The sequence below is a fragment of the Psittacula echo genome (assembly GCF_963264785.1).
Source record: "Psittacula echo genome assembly, chromosome: 7".
Classification (NCBI taxonomy): domain Eukaryota; kingdom Metazoa; phylum Chordata; class Aves; order Psittaciformes; family Psittacidae; genus Psittacula; species Psittacula echo.
In genome coordinates this window covers 32,287,985-32,307,637 of record NC_137740.1, presented here as the reverse complement: position 1 = coordinate 32,307,637, position 19,653 = coordinate 32,287,985, and the positions used below count along the sequence as shown (strand labels likewise).

Sequence of the window (19,653 nt, the reverse complement as noted above, 5' to 3'; positions counted from 1 at the left end):
CTTGTAAAATACAGTCTCGCCTCTGTTTTCAATCCATTATATATGCTTTCAGCAGCAAGTTTCAATACTAAAATTGATTTTGGTAATATTATTGAAATAAGAAAGCTTACTACTTTTGAACATTTTATAGCAAATAAAAAACCTACATGAAAAAGCAGTATTTCACCATAAATTTCTAGTGACATTAAAAATAAGCCATCCAGGTTCTCTCTCTTGGATTATGACATGACCCACAATTCTAAAGGAATTAAACCATCATTATGTGTAGATGGATGCATGTTATTGCACACGTAATCTAAATCTTTCAAGTACCTGAAATACAGTAACGCAAATAACATTCCTTTGCTAATCAAATTGAATCACTCTATAAGAACAGATCTCTGCTGTGACCACAGAGGAGACTGCTCCTACACCTCCGATGCCTTCTGAACAGCTGGAGTGTAGCTGCGAGTATCACTAGACTCAGCTTCACTTCCACAATTGCATGGGTAAAGAGAAGATGAAGCACATAAAATGCACACAGGAGAATTCAGTTCGTTTAAATTAGATGCACAGCAGTAGATGGTGGCAGAGGATAGCTCCACTGCTTCAGAGATCTATTGTGTGGTCACTAAGAGTACATAGCTATACAATGTATTATCTCCCGCTACTGTGTCAAACTAAATATTAAAACTAGTGTTTTAGTCAGTCATTTCTCCAGCTTAATCTGTAGATCTTCGGTACCGGGCATTTAAAGTTACTGGTATATAACATACAGGCAAGGTAATATCAAAATATATTTTATTCTGGACCTCTTTCAGATCTGATTCAAATTACAGTTGTCAAAGCAATACAATGCAAAGGGAAACTGCAACAGAAAATGTGCCTAGAAGGGATATAAGGGCCTTGGGGACAAATCATTGTGATGTAGAACCAAAATACATCATAAAGTGTAATTAACATGGTCCAGGACAGTATAGAACATCTATATCAGTCTTCTTTAGACAATAATCATGAAAACTGAACAATAAAAGTCCTTTAAACAAGTACAAAAAACTGTCATGGGCTGGTTTACACTTTTACAACAGTTGTAATTTAACTGGATAACTGAAGAAATGATGCAGACATTTTAATCCAGTGCTATAGGTAGGCTCACAGAATTAGACCCAAAGGATTTGTAACTCCAAATGAAACCATTACAACTACAATGTCAATGTCAGGAGAGAGAGAAAATTACTTCTGTATTCTAGAATTAACTGTTCTGCACACTGCAGTCTGTTGGGGACAAGATTGCAAAAGTACACTGGACTAGCAACAACATGCAGACTGTTTTCTTGTATTTACCCACAAATGTCAAAAAACATGAAGTAAAAATGAATGATTATTTAAAAAAGAAAACAAAACAAAAACATGCCTCAAGTTATTGTCAAGCTTCAAACTTAAAGGCCGAAAGAGCGAATTATGTACTCAAAACTACTGATCTGAAGCACTATTAACACTAAACCTGCAATCCACAAGAAATGGCAGATTTTCCTGGTTCATCTGCCTTCCATCAGACTGACAGCAAAGACAGTCACACCTTCACAGAACATGATATTTCAGAGCTTTCTCTAGAAGGAGAGGCGAGGATTATGCCACTGCTCTCTCCCTACAGAACATGTTAGGGATCTTGATGGAGCTTTACTGCTGTCTCCCAAAGCCATATTTGCTTCTAACATGCCACAATGTTGCTTCTGCTTTCTTCAGACTTCTGGAGAGTGTGAAACTGCTCCCACAGGGTAATAGCTCTACAGGACTTTGTGAAGGGAGAAGCACTCATGCTTGTCAATAAAAAAGGAACACTGGGCTGAATGTGGCAGGCCCTGCTGTGGCAAAACGCTCACTTAAGCCAAGGGGAGTCCCGGCTTGAGCGAGATGTGGCTCGCTTTACCTATGCAGCATGCTGTGCGGTGTTACACAGACCCAACGCCTCCAATGCCGACTCTGGCAAGGTGTTCTCATGAGGTGAAAGACAATGGAATTCCTGGTTATGTAAAGATTGGAAAAAATTGGGTCCCAAGGCTCCTCTTTGCTAAACAGACAAAAACATACAACCTCTTATTTACAAGCTGAAAACTCCAGTTTGCAATTTGTACGAAATTCCTTCATTCAGCAGAACTGAACGCATCAGCTGCTAAGACTGCTCTGTAGGCAAACTGGCACAACCACCCTATGCCACCTACTATTCTTCCTAAACACAAAAAACACTGCGAAAGTACAATGTCCCATTAAATACCCTAGCATGAGGTAAGCAGTGTAAGGAAAAAGGAGTGCTTTTCAAAATGAAATTTAATTAAAATTGGTAGAAATCTTTGGCCTTTCTCTCAAGATGCATTAAAGTGTCATGAAATCAAGAAACATGCTTCAAAATGCCGTGTCATTCTAACTCTGGTAACTGTTACCTCCCTCCACCCAACCCAGAAAAAGAGGCACTTTTAGTGTTTTATATAAGATTTCCAATCATCTAGTAGACATGCTAAATAACCCTGCACAATTGTAGCCCCAGAATAAACTGAGTTTATCAACATTACAAAGAGTCTAAAAAAGCTTTTATGAGGACCTAGATATTCTCTTTGCTACACTAAAAAGTCCACTGGTTGGGAATCTTTACATCAATTCAAAAACACAGAAAAAGTAAAGTAAAAATAGAAAAGAGGAACTCTACAGAAACCTGGAACTAATTTATGCAGAAATGAGAAATGGGATTCTGAAATGGATGCATAGAAAGACAGAGAACTTAAGTGCAGTTCATTCCTTATTCCATCATTAATTCTGAGCCCAGTTTTCCCCCTTCCTTTTATCCTCTATTTAGATGTTTGCCCATTAATGACTCGAACATGAAAGAATAGGAACTATAATGTATGCAAAGGCTTATGCACACGTTTGCCTATGTATTTTGGAAACAGGCAAGACAGAATTACTCAGTACGTAAGACTTAAGCATGTGCATACGTTCATACAAAGTCAGGGTCTCACTGACATTTGGCATACCCAATTTATAGGAAAAATTTGGACAGTCCACCTCACTACTGAAGACGAGGTCGTTGTGCTATAAAAGATAATAATTAATGTCATGGTTTGCCTTTTTTTTTTTTCTTTTTGCTTCATGTAATCACAGAAGCTAGCACACCTTGCATGCATGCATTTAGCAATGTATAAAACAAGAGGCGAGAAGAGGTGTGAGCAGGAGCAGCACTGTGGCATGCTAGTAAAGGACAACAATAAAATACCTATTGGCCAGATTCTTTGCTAGTGGAAACCGGCATCATTCCACTGCCGTGGGGCACTGTGGATTAACACCAGGTTGGGGGTTACTGCCTGCACGTCCAGAGCACTCAAGTCAACAGATCTGATATTCCTGCTGGACTGTGCTTCAAGCACCTGAAAACCTGGAACTGTGAGACTGAAGCTCCGTTTTTCCTATTTCTGAATATGTGATTCTATGCTTAAGCAACCAGAATTACAACCAAAACAGCTGATGATTGAGAAAGAGGAAAATGGCAATACCCTAAAACATGGCTGTGTGATTTTGCAGCTATGTCACAGAATTCCACCACAATTGTTTAGACTGGCTGAAAGAATCATCCAATAACTTGTATGAAAAAGAATAAACTGTCCATATTAAAATACAAAAGTACTATCAAGAATCACTTCTGACTTTCAAATTTAAATTCAGTGCAATTGACAAATGCATTGCTAAACGAAAAATGCAGCTTAAACATACTCAAAACATTTGTGTCTATTCCTGGGAGCACAGTTTAAAATTATTGCACAGATTTTTTTTTGATTTTTTTTTTCATTAAATGACAGAGGTCAGCCACAGTCATGGACCTCCAGCAATAAAAGCAATATTTCAAGTGCCAGACACTCAATATATTAAATTACCTACATATTGTAACTCACAAGGTAATTGCTCTAAACATTTGTAATATGTTCCAAACCCCTAAATATCGCTGGCACTGAACCACTGCAGATGACCATCTTTATGGATATGACTTTTTGTTGGTTTTAAATGCTGTGTATGATAGTATTATAATCCTGGGGTATATATAAAGAATGTGTTTTGTTGACTTCTCTATACCACTGGCAAATTGCTACCCTACCTTAGCCAAACTCAGACTTGCTTCAAGTCATATTTGTTCCATGAAATAGCAGAAATCAGTGCCTAAAGAACAATGGTTAAAATGTCAAAGCTGCATTACCTCAATTAAATCAATTTGTAACTAACTTGGAGGGAGGATAAACCAAAACCAAACCAAAACAAATAGATTAGAAACTAGCAATCATAAGCCACAAAATCATTTGTGATTGAAATAGTGTTATAAAACTGACAACTTTGCAAAGCTCTGTAATATAAACCATTCCTTAAGTAAAATTCCTGTGACATAAATTTGACAACCTCTCTTTTTATAAATTTACACTCTTGGAATCTTATGCAAGACATGATGCAACCTTTTCAACTACACGTACTTGTAAACACAACCTCATGCTATCATTTACAAATAAAATCACTATCAGTATACTTTTAATCACATGAGCAGAAAAAGGTTTGCCATATACATCTGTCATTGTAAGAAAAATACTTGATATTGTAAACAGAGTAAAAGACGCTATATAGTAGTGATTATTAAAAAAATAGCAGCTTACATCTACCCTATATTTGGAAAGAAATGTAGTCACAAGATATAATAAACTGCAGGACTGGAGCAGCAGGGCAATTAGTGCAAGTATTCATCTTTTAAATGAGCTGAATCACTGCTATTAAAATAAACTTGAAGCAAGTCCTCTGTTTAAGGTTTGGGGGTTTTTTAAATCTAAGGTAGTAAACATTTTGCCTCCTAATGGCAGTGTTATCAAATATATGCCAAAGATTTTATTTTAATAAAGAAAATTACATGAGATACTTTTAATACTGGAGTTTGATTACAATTATACATCTAAGCTCCTACAAATAATGATGGGCAACTCTCAAAGAAGCTGTGGCATGAACCCTTGTCCAGAAAGATCTTAGACTCTGAAAAACAATCCCCCAGCTACACTTTGCTCCTTCTCACAATAGTGCACAATTCAACCATACTTCAGCTATGGTCTGAAAGCCACACAGAAGATGCATTTTTTCCTTTTTTTTTCTTTTTCTTTTTTTTTTCCCCCCCCTGCATCCCTGTACTTTTCCTTTCTGTATTTTTGTGCCCTTCTACTCTTAAATTTGGCAGAATTATGCCTCAAATAAGAAACTACTGCATTTCAGCCATGTCACCAGAAAATAAAACATAGCATTATACCCATTACTGTCATACTTTGTAGATGAGCAGGACGTGAAATATCACGCCTTGAAGCAGGATTTTTTCCTTCTTCTTTTTTATTTCTGTCTCCATAATCCCTTTTCCACCCTCCCTCTGTTCACAAAATTGTGCTCTGGGAGCCACAAAATTCACCAAATAGTATCAGGTTCAATCTCCCTCTTTAAAGAATGCACTAAAATATGTTTCAAAGAAACACTTTTTTCCAAGGTGAAAAAAAACATAAACAAGAAACTAATTTACTCCCTTACTTCATGCATCCGTAAACTTAACCAAAACAAAACAGAAACCCCAAAGATTAAAAGCAAAGAAAAAACTACTGCTGCAGATTTCTGTAAGTCCATTTTCTCTGTACACACAAACTGCTCAACTACTAAGAAGGAAAAAAAAAATACCCCACAATCCATTGTCATAATGGATTTAAAGGGAGAAAGGGGTAATGAAGGCTGCCATTAGTATCTTCTGAATTTGGTATGTATATGGGTCTGCTCTTGTATATGGTATATTTCTCTCTCTCTCTCTCTTCTGTTTTTCATATCCAAAACCTTTAAATGTTATTTCGGGGCACAGCAGATTCCAGCACTTGGTGAACAGGATTCACAAGCTGTGACAAAACTCTGTCATCCTCTTCAGGGTGTCTTTTTTTTTTTTTCCCCCTCTTTTTTTAATATACAGTATATGTATATATTTCTTTTACGTTTGGCTGTAGTGGACTGGCCATGGTTCAATTGGGACTATAGCAGTACATGGGTCAGGGACAGTCATTTTGGCTATGTACACATTCATAGTCGGTCCATGGCTTCCAACTAATAGCGCTATTTCCGTAGGTCTAATACACAAACCTGCAAGAAAAAAAACACAGATACAGAAATTGCACATGGCACAATATTACATACTTAATGTGTGAAGTATCTGAGCAAAACCTACAAAACAGATTGTGTAAGCTTAATCTTATATCTATTAAAAATAGATTGGGCAGAAGAAAAAGTCACCAAGTGAACAATTTGTCTACAGTCAGACTCGAAGACTGCTGCCTAATGAATTACTATCAGAGCATTAACAACATCTTCTGTAAGTGGTTTGCCTGTTACTGATATTATGGAGCTGAGAACTTACTTGAATCTAGGCTATAAAAATACAGTAAAATGAAATTAAAAATGTGTGGCCAAATCTAGAATTGATCACAACAATTCTGAATGAACAGTTAACGGCACACAGATTCCAGTTTTTGTCTTCACAAAATCTTCACCAACTAGTGCTTCTAGTTCTGTCAGATATAGAAATCTACAAAAGCTATGCTTTTAGGCATCAAACAGTTCAAAAGTGCCTGTATTTGCTTAGTTGTTAACAGCTATAAATATATTTAAAACAGGAGAGAAGAAGGGCTTTTGCTAGCAAATATAAAACAAAATAGGCTAAACAGTTTTAGAAGAGCAGAAACTAAATGAAAACAAGTCTGCTGCAAGTACAATCAGCCTCTTGGGACAAATTAACTGGAGGACTGGAAAGGTTTCACAGCATATCTGTAACAGGGTCATCGAGAGGGAGTGATAATTAATTTCTACTCAGGGTATGCCTTGAGATTTTTCTCTATGTATGATATTGCCTATACTTGCAGGACTAAAATGATATGAAAGACAAATCAGAATCAATTCTCTAGAATTTAATCTATCTAAAATCTAGAACTTCCTATTTTCTGTTCTTAACTGTAACAATGTGATCTTGCTTACCAGCATGGAGCATGCAGGACAGGAGAATGCTTTGGCATCTCTGTCAGGATACTGAGACTGGACTATACAAAGCCACCAGGATTGCCACTTACTGACATTTGTTAATTTAAGCTACAGCGCTTCAAAATATGATCCCTTTATGACTCTTATTTTAATTTTGCTTTTCCTTAGGCTCTCTTCTCCTTTTTTAAAAACCATGGCAAAAGAAAGAGGGGCAAGCAAAAAAAACCCAAGCACTGTCCTTGTTTTGAAGAACTGCATGTTAACATCTTACTGCGATACTTTGTAGAAAAATGTCAGAAGAGGAACAGTACACTACTGTCAGATGATAGGGGGTGCATTCATGATTAGTTAAACGTGAATTAATGTCCTGCTTTTTCTAAGCACAGTAAGCAGACTGGTATTTACGTATAGCTCCTATCATTTTTAGTAACTTTAATGACGAGCATTCAGAAATTTGTACTTTGTTTTGCCGTACTTTCTGCTGAATGCAATGCAGAAGATATTTCATTCCTATCATGCACTGTAATAATATCACCTACATTGAACATTTTCACTCAGAAAGACTAAAATTAATTTGTTTCCAGGCTACAATGAAAAGACCAGCCACACTGAATACATTTCCATAGTAAGCTCCCATAGGGACAGAAAATCTAAATTACGGGCATCTCCACCTTCTGAGATTTTTGGAGGATTTAGGACAATAATGCATTAAGCTGGAATAAAGACATTCTCCTTATGACATTACTGAACTCTTGCAGGCAAAATCTATAGGTGAGCTGACCGCATTCAAACTACAGCTACAGAAGAAAACTTTGTCTCCATTGTTAGTCAAAAGATTTCCAGAAGATGCTGGTTGTTAGAATGTCAACCAAGTCAAGCAACACTTACTGAACCATCTGAAGCGCTTGCTCCAACTTTGTCTCCTGCTGCATTCCAGCAAACCTCAAAAATCCCTCCTGTTCCCCGGTAACTGTGAACTAGGGCACCTGTCTAAAAAGGGACAAAACATGTAATTAATATAATTAATAAAATCCAAGCAAACAATTAAGATTTGCATAAAATGTAAAACTTTCCCATGGCTTTTAAAGGCTGAAATTCTCAGAGGAAATGATTCAGATGAGACTTGTGGATAACCTCAGCATCGTGTTAAAGGACACGGCAAACAATCTCATGTTTGACAGGCAAAACTGGGGATGACCATGACTACCTCAAATTACTAAAATAAGCCTCTTAAAAATTAATATCCAATTAATTCCCAGTAGCCAGAGATCACGTTTTCTGACACAAAGGTCTTTAGACTTTCATTTGCAATCAGCCTTTTTTTTTTTGCCTGAAATGCAAAGCCAGTAACAGTGTTCTTTCTTAGAATTTTACATTGTGTCATCATTGTCTTCTCTCACTTTACATGCTCTTATTTTCAGTGAAATTCAATGAAACAGCTATCAGATTTCTATGTCTACACCTAGTCATCACTTTTCAAAGCAAAACTGTTACCAGGAGTTTAAAGTAACAAAGACAATTTATGGATGCAACATGCTATTGGAATCACTGTTGAATGTATTTTGTTGGAAGTGGTGTGGTTTTGGTTGGTTGTTGGGGTTTTTGTGTTTGTTTGGGTTGGGGTTTTTGTGGGGTTTGTTTTATTGTTGCTTTTATTTCTAAGTAAAGACAATGTAAATACAATTATTGCTTCACCCTAGCCAAGCACTCAAAGAGATAAATTAAGTTTACATCCAGTAACAGAAATAACATTAGACCAAAGAGAAAGCGAAGCAGGGTGTTAGGAATGGCAAAGCAATTTGTGGTCAAAACATGGTGGAAGGGTGCTGATGGAAAAGACCGGAACACAAACTTCTAAACAGACAGAAGATCTATACCTGTGTATTCCAGATGTGTACACATTTATCAAAGGAGCCACTGGCCAGGTACCTGCCATCAGGACTGAAAGCTACACTGTACACAGGTTCTTGATGTTTTGTCAGAGTATGAATACAAATTCCTCTGTCTACATCCCATAACCTAACAGTAGAATCAAAGGATGCACTGCCAAGGAAAAAAACACAGATTAATTAACATCTTGATTTGATATATTTTTTTTTTTTACTAATACAAATACAATATGATTAGTATCTTACATGCTTCAAAACATTCTGTGAACCTACATATATAACGAGTGAAGTAAAAATGATGTTTAACAGGTATTAAATTTAACAGGATTAAATAGTACCTGGCTAACATAAGATTGGCATTTGGATTATTTGTTCCTGGTCCTGTAGGACTCCATTTGATAGTATAAATTTCTTTGTTGTGTGCTTGTAAATCATGGACACAACTGTCTTGTTTCATACTCCAGATCTACAATAAAAATGAAAGAGAACACAAAGACACTCAGCACAATAGTGTACTAAAATACTTTCTTCTTTATCATTTGCAGCTTTTTAGACAACTCAAAACATTTGCTATGGCTACTGGGTTTCTTAAGTAATTATGACAAATATTATTCCAGTACCCTCCACTCTCTGAGTTGTAAGTACCTGATGGGGTTAATGAGTAATAAAAGGTACTGTCTATAGAAAGCAATCTGCAAGTGTTAACTTTCAAAACACTTTTTAAAGTGTTAACTTTCAAGCCTCTTGAAAAGTGCACGGATGAGAACAGATGCTACAATGAGAAGAGCAATGTGTATATGTTCATGTCTGAATTGACAAGCATCAGAGTCCTATTTTTAAATGAGATTTTTGCTACACAGACCGAGTGACATAAAGGTATAGGAAGTAAATGTTCTGCCTCTATACCAAGCATTTTCCTGGCTTATTTGGATTTGCATTTCTAGGTGTTTATTCAGTACTTCACTCAGTTCCTTAGGACTGCAACTCCTTCATGATAACCTTCAACAAGCAAAATAACTTTATTCTATTAAGGATTTACATTGCCACTACAGAGGAGATTTTGGAAGGCTTTTATATCTTTTCCTAAATGTGAAACTTGATATGGTAGCTAATCATCTGAATGCTTTTTCTTTCTGATATCTGTTTCAGTAGTGCTTGTAGCTCAACTTTTGTTAGAAGAAGCTAAGAGACGCATGTTTAAGCCCAACTGTATTTAAGATACAATTGAGGCATATGTTTAAATGAATAATGCTCTTCAGAACTAGTGCCTCACTGAAGGGGAAATTGATTTTTAATGTGCAGAGAGAATTAAAATTGTGTTTCCAGTTTAAATTGATGGGATCAAAATCTAGTGTCTCCAAAACTAGTAGGGATAGAAAGAGTCCATATAAGCTGCCCTACGGAGCATGAAGTTGGCATCACAAGAGAGAAAAATACATAAATCAGTCAATCAATTGCCTTCCATATGCTTCAAACCCCAACATTCATTGCTACTGCCATTGAAAAGTAAGTGGTCCACAAGTGATTAGTGATGTGTAAACTTATCTACAAACAATCGGTCTTCCAGATAATCCTGAATAAAAAGATAAAATTCTTTCCAGTCTGTGTTGAATTCAAAAAAGCAACCAAGTTAATTGCCTGAATTGCCTGAGCCCACAAATAGTGACATGTTCTCAATTGTCACCTCTCTACTCACTGAGAGGCAGCAGCAACACCTTGAGCTCTAGACTGGAATTTATCTCACCTGAGTTTCAGCTGTGTTAAGTATTAAATACCTTGCTTAAGCTGGCTATTTTGACTCCATCCACTGCCAATGGAGAACAACTGATGTTCTCAGGGGTCTACTCATCACACTTGACTTAGACACTTAACTTAGGAAAAGATTAATTATTTTCCAGTGGTGCTAGACACTCTGTGGACTAAAGATGTCTAGACATCAAGCTTTGTATTTAGATAAGGTGACTTCCATTGCAAAAGCTGGACCGTGTGCCAACAGAGGAGGGAATATCTGGCTACTCATTCAGCCATTCCCTATCTCTGATTAAACAATGGTGAGCTTGATGGAAGTAACTGTCCCAAGGGCTACTAGCATGACAGCACTGTCAACATAAAATACAGTATCCCAAACCTTGACCTAACATGGTGCTAAAACACCCACTAAATGTAAAGCAGTATGGGAGTAATAGGAAAGGATCTGTACCACGGAAACAGCACAGGCCTGTCAGGCATGAACCATCTCATTTCTTCTAGTGTATCTAACCTGGTGAGATTCTTCTATGGTTCTCTAATGGGCTTTGAAGTCATATGTGTAAGTTACAGTATCCTCTACATTCATGAGTTTGCTCCAGTTCTACAAGCAAGCATGTTGCTATGAATTATTTGGAGGACAATGGGCAACTAAAAACTTACACTGGGAGTAAAATTACTCCCAATGAACTGGAAAAAAAACAAAGAGAACTCTCTTTTTTTAAGACACAAAATGCCAAAGATTTTAACTAAGAAGAAGGGGAAAATGAAGGAAAACCAGGAAAAGGGTAGTCATGCATTCTTGTATGTGGTACACAACTTCTATGCATTCCAACTCTTCCTTTTAACCAAAAGCAGCCATCAAGTGTGACAGTTTAATGATTAATGACCCGATTCTGTAAACAGCTAAAAGCACCTAATAAATCATGCTTCAAGTCTCAGGGTGGCAGCCTGTAACAAGTTCTCGGGACCAAAGCTTGGCTCTGATTAACAGGGATTTGCTAGGATTGCCTAACTTCGCTGTACTAAAAAAGAGCAAATATTAGATGACACGGCAAGAACAGTGATACTGCTGGATTCCCCAAGCTAATGCTGTGCATTTCAGAGTCATGCAAAGACAAGAGCCAGTACCAGAACCTCCGTTACCTTTAGAGTCATATCATCAGAGCAGGATGCTAGAAGATTACCAGTTGGATCCCATTTGATTGCGTTTACTTCGTTCTAAAATTGAACAGTGAGAATAAATTGGAGTCTTCACTTCCATTACAAATGACAGCTTATGAAAGATAAAGCTGGACAGGAGTATTTGTATAACTTAATATTCTAACATTTAATTTTCATTCCTAGCTTTGCCTGCAATAACAACAACTGTTATTGAAGTTCATCATAATATTAGCATCATTATCTCGTCCATGCTCTTACACAACACTGGTTGTGCGTAGCAAAGAAAGTATTTCTTCTTCTGAAGCTAACTTTTGCTATGCCATCCTGGCACTGGTAAAGAAAGCTGCACATGGGAGTCATAATTCTTCTAATAATGACAGAGACTACAGTTAACATATGACCTTAACTATAACTACCTGCACATGTGTATCCACTGCCTGTTGCCACAGACCCGTTACACGAGTGGTGTATACTGGCAAGTATACATGGCCCCCAATCTCTTATTAATAAAAACATACAGTGCCCCCCAATTTTTCAGTACTTACTGTGTGACCCTGGAAGGTTTTGATGGGCCTATCTTGTCCTAGTTTACAGACATGAATACACATGTCTGTACTGCAAGAGGCAAACGTGTTGTTACTCTGCCAATCGACATCTAATGCTGGTGCTAAAAGAAAAACGAAGGTATTTGAAACTATGGTATGTATTATGCAGGAGTTTGATTTGCAAATTTAGCATGGACCACCTTACAACAAATGCCAACAGGAAGCAATCATTAATTTTACAGCAGTTCTGAAGATAACCAAACACTATGAACAGTGAGAAATGCAGTCAAAACCAGTCCTACACAAAGAAATAGAACAAAATTTAATAGAAGTCACTAAAACACGAAATATATCTGAAATTAAACAGTCATACAGAAGACAGTACAGCAGGACAAGATGTAGTTAAGTCACCTATGAATAAATCTCAAGAGTCAGCAATAGGAACAGGTTCCCACAACTTAACACATCACCATGCATGAGCTTTATCTCCACTAACAGCCCATGCTTGTGCTGATAGATGGCAGCCAGTGAAAGGTAATGATTTATTTCCTTTCTTAATTCCAGCACTATAAGGTGTTGTAACTTGAAGCTTAATCATGGGCAGCATACTCCATTTGATCAAGCCAAGATATTTATGGCAGATAACACACAGAATTGCTTGGAGTACATAAAGAATTGATGTTTTTGACTGTTGTCATACCACTGAAAATGTAGTACGAGTGGAATAAAAAGTGGAAACGAGACACATCCCTTGAAGGCCCTTCAACAATGTGTTCGTCATCCTCTCTATTCTATTTACCAGCTGATTCTGGCAGGCTTGCACAGCATGCAGCTCACAAAGCAATTTGTCTGACCTCCTGAGGTGCTGCGCACTTATCCCAGCTGGCCAGTGAACAGCCTTTCAGCTGGTTTGCGGCCAAACAAATTGGGGGCAGCACAGCAGGCAGCACAGAACAATGGGATGCAGAGCTGGGATTACTGTAGCAGGAAAATGACAGATCAGTCCTTTATCTGATAAACACAAATCCTTTGTGGCCCACCCACTTAATTTTTCTGCCACTGTGCTACAAAAAGTCAGTAATATTTGGGTTCTGTCTTGACTTTCATAGAACTGTAATAAAATTGGGAGCTACAAAATTATAAAACCAATAAAATTCTACATTTACGTTCTCAAAATTCCCAAGATTGTTAATATGGGAGTCAGTATCCAAAGACTGCCTCTAAGACTTCAAAAGGGTGTAAATCACACAGAGATCATTTATTTCGTCTTTTTAGATGATAATCCTGAATGATCAAAATCAAGACTTACCAGAATGAAAAGGAAACTGCTGCTTGGCTTCACCAGTGTGGGCATCCCAAATAATTGTGGTCTGTATTAAACAGATAAATAATAAACAAACTTATACAAACTGCTAATATCCCCACAACTACCACCATTCACATGTATCAGACTACCTAGTCTACTTCCCATTGCCCATACCTGCTCCTATCCTCCCGATTATGTGTTTCTAGTGCTTTACCAGTACTTAAGGAAATGGTAGTAGGTGTACAGACAGGAGTAGAAAACTTAGTATAACGCAATATTACAAAGGCGTTTAATCACATTTTGGGGTCTAGAGGGAAGAAGGGGATTGTGTTGGTTTTGGTTTGGTTTTTTTTTTTCACTTAATAAACAAAATGAAACAGATTCATTTCTTTAGTCCTAATTATATTCTTGCAATCCACTCCACACACCTATTTTAATTTCAAATACTTGTATATTCAAATTATAATTTCAAGTACTCATTTGTTCCTAAGGAGATCTTTACATAAACAGTTTCATACTTAACAATCTGAAAGATTTAAGGGTTGAATTTTGTTCTCTGCCAATACTTCTGATATCTTTCTGATGAAAGAAATTTAACATGACAAAATTAGTACTTTATAATCACTACATTATATGCCAATAATCCTGACCTACCTCAACAGTCAATGAGAATTTTGACACAGGAAGCATGAACTGACCACACAAATTATTCATGGAAAAGCAGCATAAGGTTGGGTCAATCTTTTTTCCTAATGCAGAGTATTTCTCAAAGCATAATCTCAGTTGCTTTGTCCAAGTTTTAGTGACTGAAACAAGGCTTCTACCTCCTCCAGAATACCTCCACAAAGATTTAAAAATTGGCATAAGATATCACAGCTGCCAAAAGAAGAAAACCATTCTTTTTATGCTTCGAGACATTTACTTTTCCTTTCTTAGTGCCAGCACTAGCATTTACAAAGCTGGGCACTAAAGTAAATCATGTTAAATGCTTGCAGGAAAAAAGTAATAAATAAAGGAGAAAATCTACTACTTTACAGTGACACTGCCAGTTTTATGTGTTGTGGGCCTGTGGTTTTACTGAGCTTGTAGTTTGCCAGTCTCACTAAGAGAAAGCCTGTGTTTAATTCTGCACTTCAGTAAGAATCAATTACAAAGGGAAAATTAAACTCTTCTTAGTCTTCAAATAGTCTGTTCTATCCTTTGAATGCATCTTAAGTCTATTCTTCATCACTAGGTGCTTTTCCTACCTTTAATGAAATTTCCCTCACTAACAAGGGCTTTGAATTTAAAGACCGTGTGGGTCTAAGTTTGTTTAGAGATGTGAAATAAAACAGTTATCAGTATATATTGACTTTTCTTACGTTTCAGCTCTAATTTTTTTAATCATTGTCAGGCTTGACTGATATCCAGATCAGCGCCAAACTATTCCTTCAGTACAATTGGTTTTCTGCGTCTTTCATAAAGTGCTTCACTAAATTTTAGATGATTTGGTTTTACAAAGGTTTAATGTTCCTGCGTTCAATGCACTTACTTAGGCTAACCTAACTGAGAAGAGATCTAGGGACACTGAAATCTAATAAATTAAAATATCTCAGTAAACTACTACATAACACAAGGAAGCCTTGCTAGCATTACAAGTTCTTTGTAAGCACATATTTACATCCCCTGCCTTTAGTTTCATTTACTTACTTTCTAATGCTTTGCTATTATGTTTACAATTAGATTATAACGGTGAAGGAAAGAATTTTAACTTTACCAAAGATTATCTCACCTTGTCCACTCCTGCACTTAAAATGAAGTTTCCTTTCTTGTTCCATTTTAACGCAAATATAGGACCTTTATGTTGCCCTAAGGTGCTGGCAAGATTACCTGAAAATTTATATTGATATGAATACATTAAAAAAATAAAAAACTATGCTGTGAGCCACAATACAGGAAAATATACTGGAAGTGAAAAGTATTTCACTTACCATCTTTAGTCCATATCCTTGCAAAGCCATCGTAAGACCCAGTTGCTAGAAGTGTACCTTCACTCTGCCAGCAAAAAGGTTATTTTATTTATTTTTACTATATGACACAAAGTAAATGCACAAGATTTACTTACAATATTTACTCCACTGACTACAACTTACTAAAAAGTCCCCGAAGCGTAATACAAGAAATGACAAAGCAACTCAAAAATAGAAATATTTCAGGAACTGTAGCAGAAGATGCACAGTTGTTGTCACTTAAAATTTGACTATGCAAAATTATAGGTACAATTTTCTTGGAGTATTTTGAGCACTGCCATTTCTACTTACATTCCAATCCAGCGATGTCACATCTTTGTTGCTGGGTACATCCTGCCCTCCTTCTCGTATACAGTGTCGAAGTACCAGCTGTGTAGAGCCGCTCGTGCTGTTTTCACTGAGGTTCCATATCCGTGCTGTTGAATCTCCAGATCTACAAAAAAGTTACTGAGAATGTAACTCTCAGTAAAATAATTCAATTTTAAAAAGCACTATTTTTAGAACAGCAAGCATTGTGGTATTTGATCTACAGTGTTAGGGCAGGTATTATTTTAACTTGTTACCATCAACATACAGAAGTATGCCAATGAGCACCGATATTACGTACATACATGGTTAATGCACATACCCTGAGGCCAAAAGGTCACTAACGGGATTCCAGGCACAAATGAATACTTCAGATTCATGGCCACGCAGCACCACTGCCTTGTTGGGAGGAATTTCAACATCTCCATCTACTTCCATCATATCTGTATGATTATCTGCATTATGGGAAATAACAGTAGAGAAAGGTGGATTTTAATATTTTGGGACAGTACACTGTAACTACTGTATGCTTCATATTCTTCCAGCATGAACATAACAATTAATTCCTAATTTACGTAGATCAAAAGTTGACAAAGCTGTAATGTTCCTTTATTTTTATTTATGAAGTACTATAAACAGATGGGATGTTTCAAAAATGTGAGAAAGCTCTTAACCCTTTTAAACGTCAGCATCTAAACGGATTTAATTTTGAAACTTTAAATTGAGGCCAAAAGTTAATTCTTTGCTATGTGAAAAAATAAACGCTGATGTTGAAAGTATTGACAGTTTTTCAGGCACAATACTGCATAGTACAATATGTTACTAGTCTATGTTGTGCTTTAAAAATACACTTATGACACATCCGTTTTCAAAACTCTCTCTTTTCACCAACTGCAGTCAAACAGGTTTTAAATCAACATCTCTGACACTTCATTTACAAAATGGGTTTAATTAATATAACAACATTTGGTGATATGGTAAACTGATAACAGAGCTTTTTAAACTGCATCGGCAATTACAGTGGAATTGTGGCAATACATAGCTTTCTGTGTGGAAGTGATGTTGAATCCATATTGTTCTGCAAAATGTAATGGAGGTAATTCAACTGACAGAACAGTTTTCTTGGCAGCTACCATCAATAATTTTCTATTAAAAATAAATTCACACTAGTGTAAATGCAAAATATAAAAAATGCTGAAGAGTTCACCTGCTCTGTATTTATTCACTGTGGTTAAAGAAACCATTTCACATCTATTGCTTAATTTAATATTAAGGGTTTCTGTTGCTGTTTGTATGCATGGGAAAACAGAAAAGGCTAAGAGAACATGCATATTTTAAAGAAAGAGCACCATATAAAAAACATTGATTCAGTTTAAGAGAATCAATGCCAGTATAATTTGGTGTAACAGCCAGTAGGGGTTGCTGGAATCACATTTAACAGTGGCTAAGATCTGAAATTTACACCTACTCTACCCAGTTCACAGTTAACAAGTACATATTCCTTTGAGATTTTTAAATGAAAACATCAAAGAGCTTATTTTTTTAAGACAAGGATTATTTTTCCAGTTTATTTATCATATAGAATAAGGAAAAAAACCCTACTGAAATCCAGCTGTAAAATGCAAAACTTGTACAAGGCTTAATATGGATATTCTCTCAAAAATATCTCTTTTCTCCACGTGCTTTTACAGCAAAAGCTGTAGCTCCTCTCAAATATGTAATTCAATAACTTCCAGAACAATATTTTCAATATCACATTTTAATGCCTGACCGGAACTTTTCTGCACTAAGCTTGATTGTAAGCTATGTTCCTTTGATCAGTGATGAGAAATCTTGTTTCAGGCATCACAATTAAAATGGAACCAGTGAATAACCCAAACCTGCAAGCAGTTGCATTGAGTAATTCTAATAATAAATCATGAAAACTGATACCCATAAAGGAGACAAATGACACAGGATTTGTCTCAGCAGCCATGATGATGTCAGCATGACAAGGAGGTCTGTCCTACAGAGAGCCAGTTACAGCTCTCCTATGCATGGGGTTAGCAGAACCCATCAGAAGTAAGTTTGCAGAGCTTCACAAGCAATGCTCAGTGTGGATTAGAAAACTCTCCTTATTCCTTGTACAGCCAAAGCTGGGAAGATGCAACATTTAAAGAGTTGTCTCTGATTCCTCCCCTCTCTCCACACCACTTTATGCAAAGGCTCTCAGAGAGTCCTGTGAAAAACCTTCAGACAATGAGAAAGGAGCAGTACTGGAAGTGAGACTGGTCAAAGGAATATTGTGAATTAGTGAATTCAGAAGTCTGCATCTCCGCCTGCCATATGTCAAACAGGGGACAGTCAAAGGTGAGACACCATCTGCTAAAGTATCACCTATGATGAAGCATTCTCTGCAAGATGAAGTGTTACTAGTACCTCTACACATCTACCTCTCTCTACTAGCTCATAGTATGAGCCTGTACTATGACAAACAATAAGGAAATGATGTTAACATAGGTTAAGGTCATTTCTGTCTCAACTTACTTGCTATAGTATGTGCTCCATTCTCTTCTCCATTTGCAGTATTTTCTCCATTTTTTGCTGATCCCTGTTGGTTAGTCGCTGCTGCAGCTGCAGCAGCTGCTGCCTGCTGTTGTGCAAGTTTATCTCTGTAGGCCTGTTGTCTTGTCTGTACCACATCAGGCATTACTGCATCTATCAGTGAGAGAGACTCTATCGGCCTACCATCAAACAAGGTACCATCCTAAATAGCAGCAGAGGGAGAAAACAACAAAAAAAAAAACAACACAAGACCAAGTACAAATTAACATTATGGGAATAAATTCCAAGAAAAAATATAAATTTGAAGTTTTGATTTAATAGAGTAAATCAGTTTACAAATTGTGATATTCCATCACTGTTGTGTTTAGGATTGGAATTTTAGCCTAAAGTTGCCACTATAAATATGCAAAAAAGGCACTGCAGGCCTCTGGCAGAACTTCTGGAGTCAAAAGTTACATGCTTCAAGTTTGCTAAGCAGCCTGCTAAAGCAAAAAATTCTGTAAGCTCTCTAGGAGTATGATTTCAAACACGAGTGGCCACAACAAAATCTAATGGTTTGTTTGAAGAGCTGCCAAACATTGCAAGCCTGGCCACTGGCTTGTGAAGTTATTCTATCTATTAGACTAATACTTTCCATAAACATATTATCTGGAGAGTTGACTAGTTTTCTTCCTTTTTTTAAACTGTGCTGGCACGCTTTCAAATAACAAGAAAGAATTTTATCCTGAAATGGACAAGACCCAGTTAAAAATAACATGACACATATGCTAGGGCTTTGTAAGGATCTATTTTTAGGAGCTAGAAGGATTACTTGCAATAAATACAGAGTTCCCTTCTATTCCAATCACTTGCTTTATTTTTCTGAGGCTTCCTAAGGGAAAGGATCTGCTTCACTGGGACTGTGAAAACTACACATAAACAGCAGACATAAAGGAGACTGGAAAGAGAGCAGAATTAGTAAAAAACCCACTTTCCTTCTGTAATATAACTGACACATACAAATGCTGCTAACCTTCCAGGCATAAATGAGAATGGAAACTGAGGGCGAGGATCTGCACCATCAGGCAGGAAGACACATAGCTTTCTGTACTGCT

The 19,653-nt window shown here is 36.8% G+C and overlaps 1 protein-coding gene across 8 annotated transcripts in view; it reads right to left on the bottom strand.

Moving 5' to 3' along the window:
* Nucleotides 1–763: 763 nt before the first annotated feature.
* Nucleotides 764–19,653, bottom strand: part of TBL1XR1 (TBL1X/Y related 1) — a 113,799-nt gene continuing 94,909 nt past the window's right edge. For all 8 annotated transcript variants that reach the window (XM_080623078.1, XM_080623076.1, XM_080623077.1 and 5 more), the window contains 12 exons: nucleotides 18,542–18,761; nucleotides 16,338–16,470; nucleotides 16,001–16,142; nucleotides 15,671–15,734; nucleotides 15,472–15,569; nucleotides 13,704–13,764; nucleotides 12,395–12,516; nucleotides 11,832–11,906; nucleotides 9,278–9,405; nucleotides 8,928–9,093; nucleotides 7,939–8,040; nucleotides 764–6,159 (listed from right to left, as the gene is read on the bottom strand). In XM_080623078.1, the coding sequence (XP_080479204.1) occupies nucleotides 6,133–6,159; nucleotides 7,939–8,040; nucleotides 8,928–9,093; nucleotides 9,278–9,405; nucleotides 11,832–11,906; nucleotides 12,395–12,516; nucleotides 13,704–13,764; nucleotides 15,472–15,569; nucleotides 15,671–15,734; nucleotides 16,001–16,142; nucleotides 16,338–16,470; nucleotides 18,542–18,761 (1,338 nt within the window). In that variant the 3' untranslated portion in view covers nucleotides 764–6,132. The remainder of the gene's footprint in view (nucleotides 6,160–7,938; nucleotides 8,041–8,927; nucleotides 9,094–9,277; nucleotides 9,406–11,831; nucleotides 11,907–12,394; nucleotides 12,517–13,703; nucleotides 13,765–15,471; nucleotides 15,570–15,670; nucleotides 15,735–16,000; nucleotides 16,143–16,337; nucleotides 16,471–18,541; nucleotides 18,762–19,653) is intronic.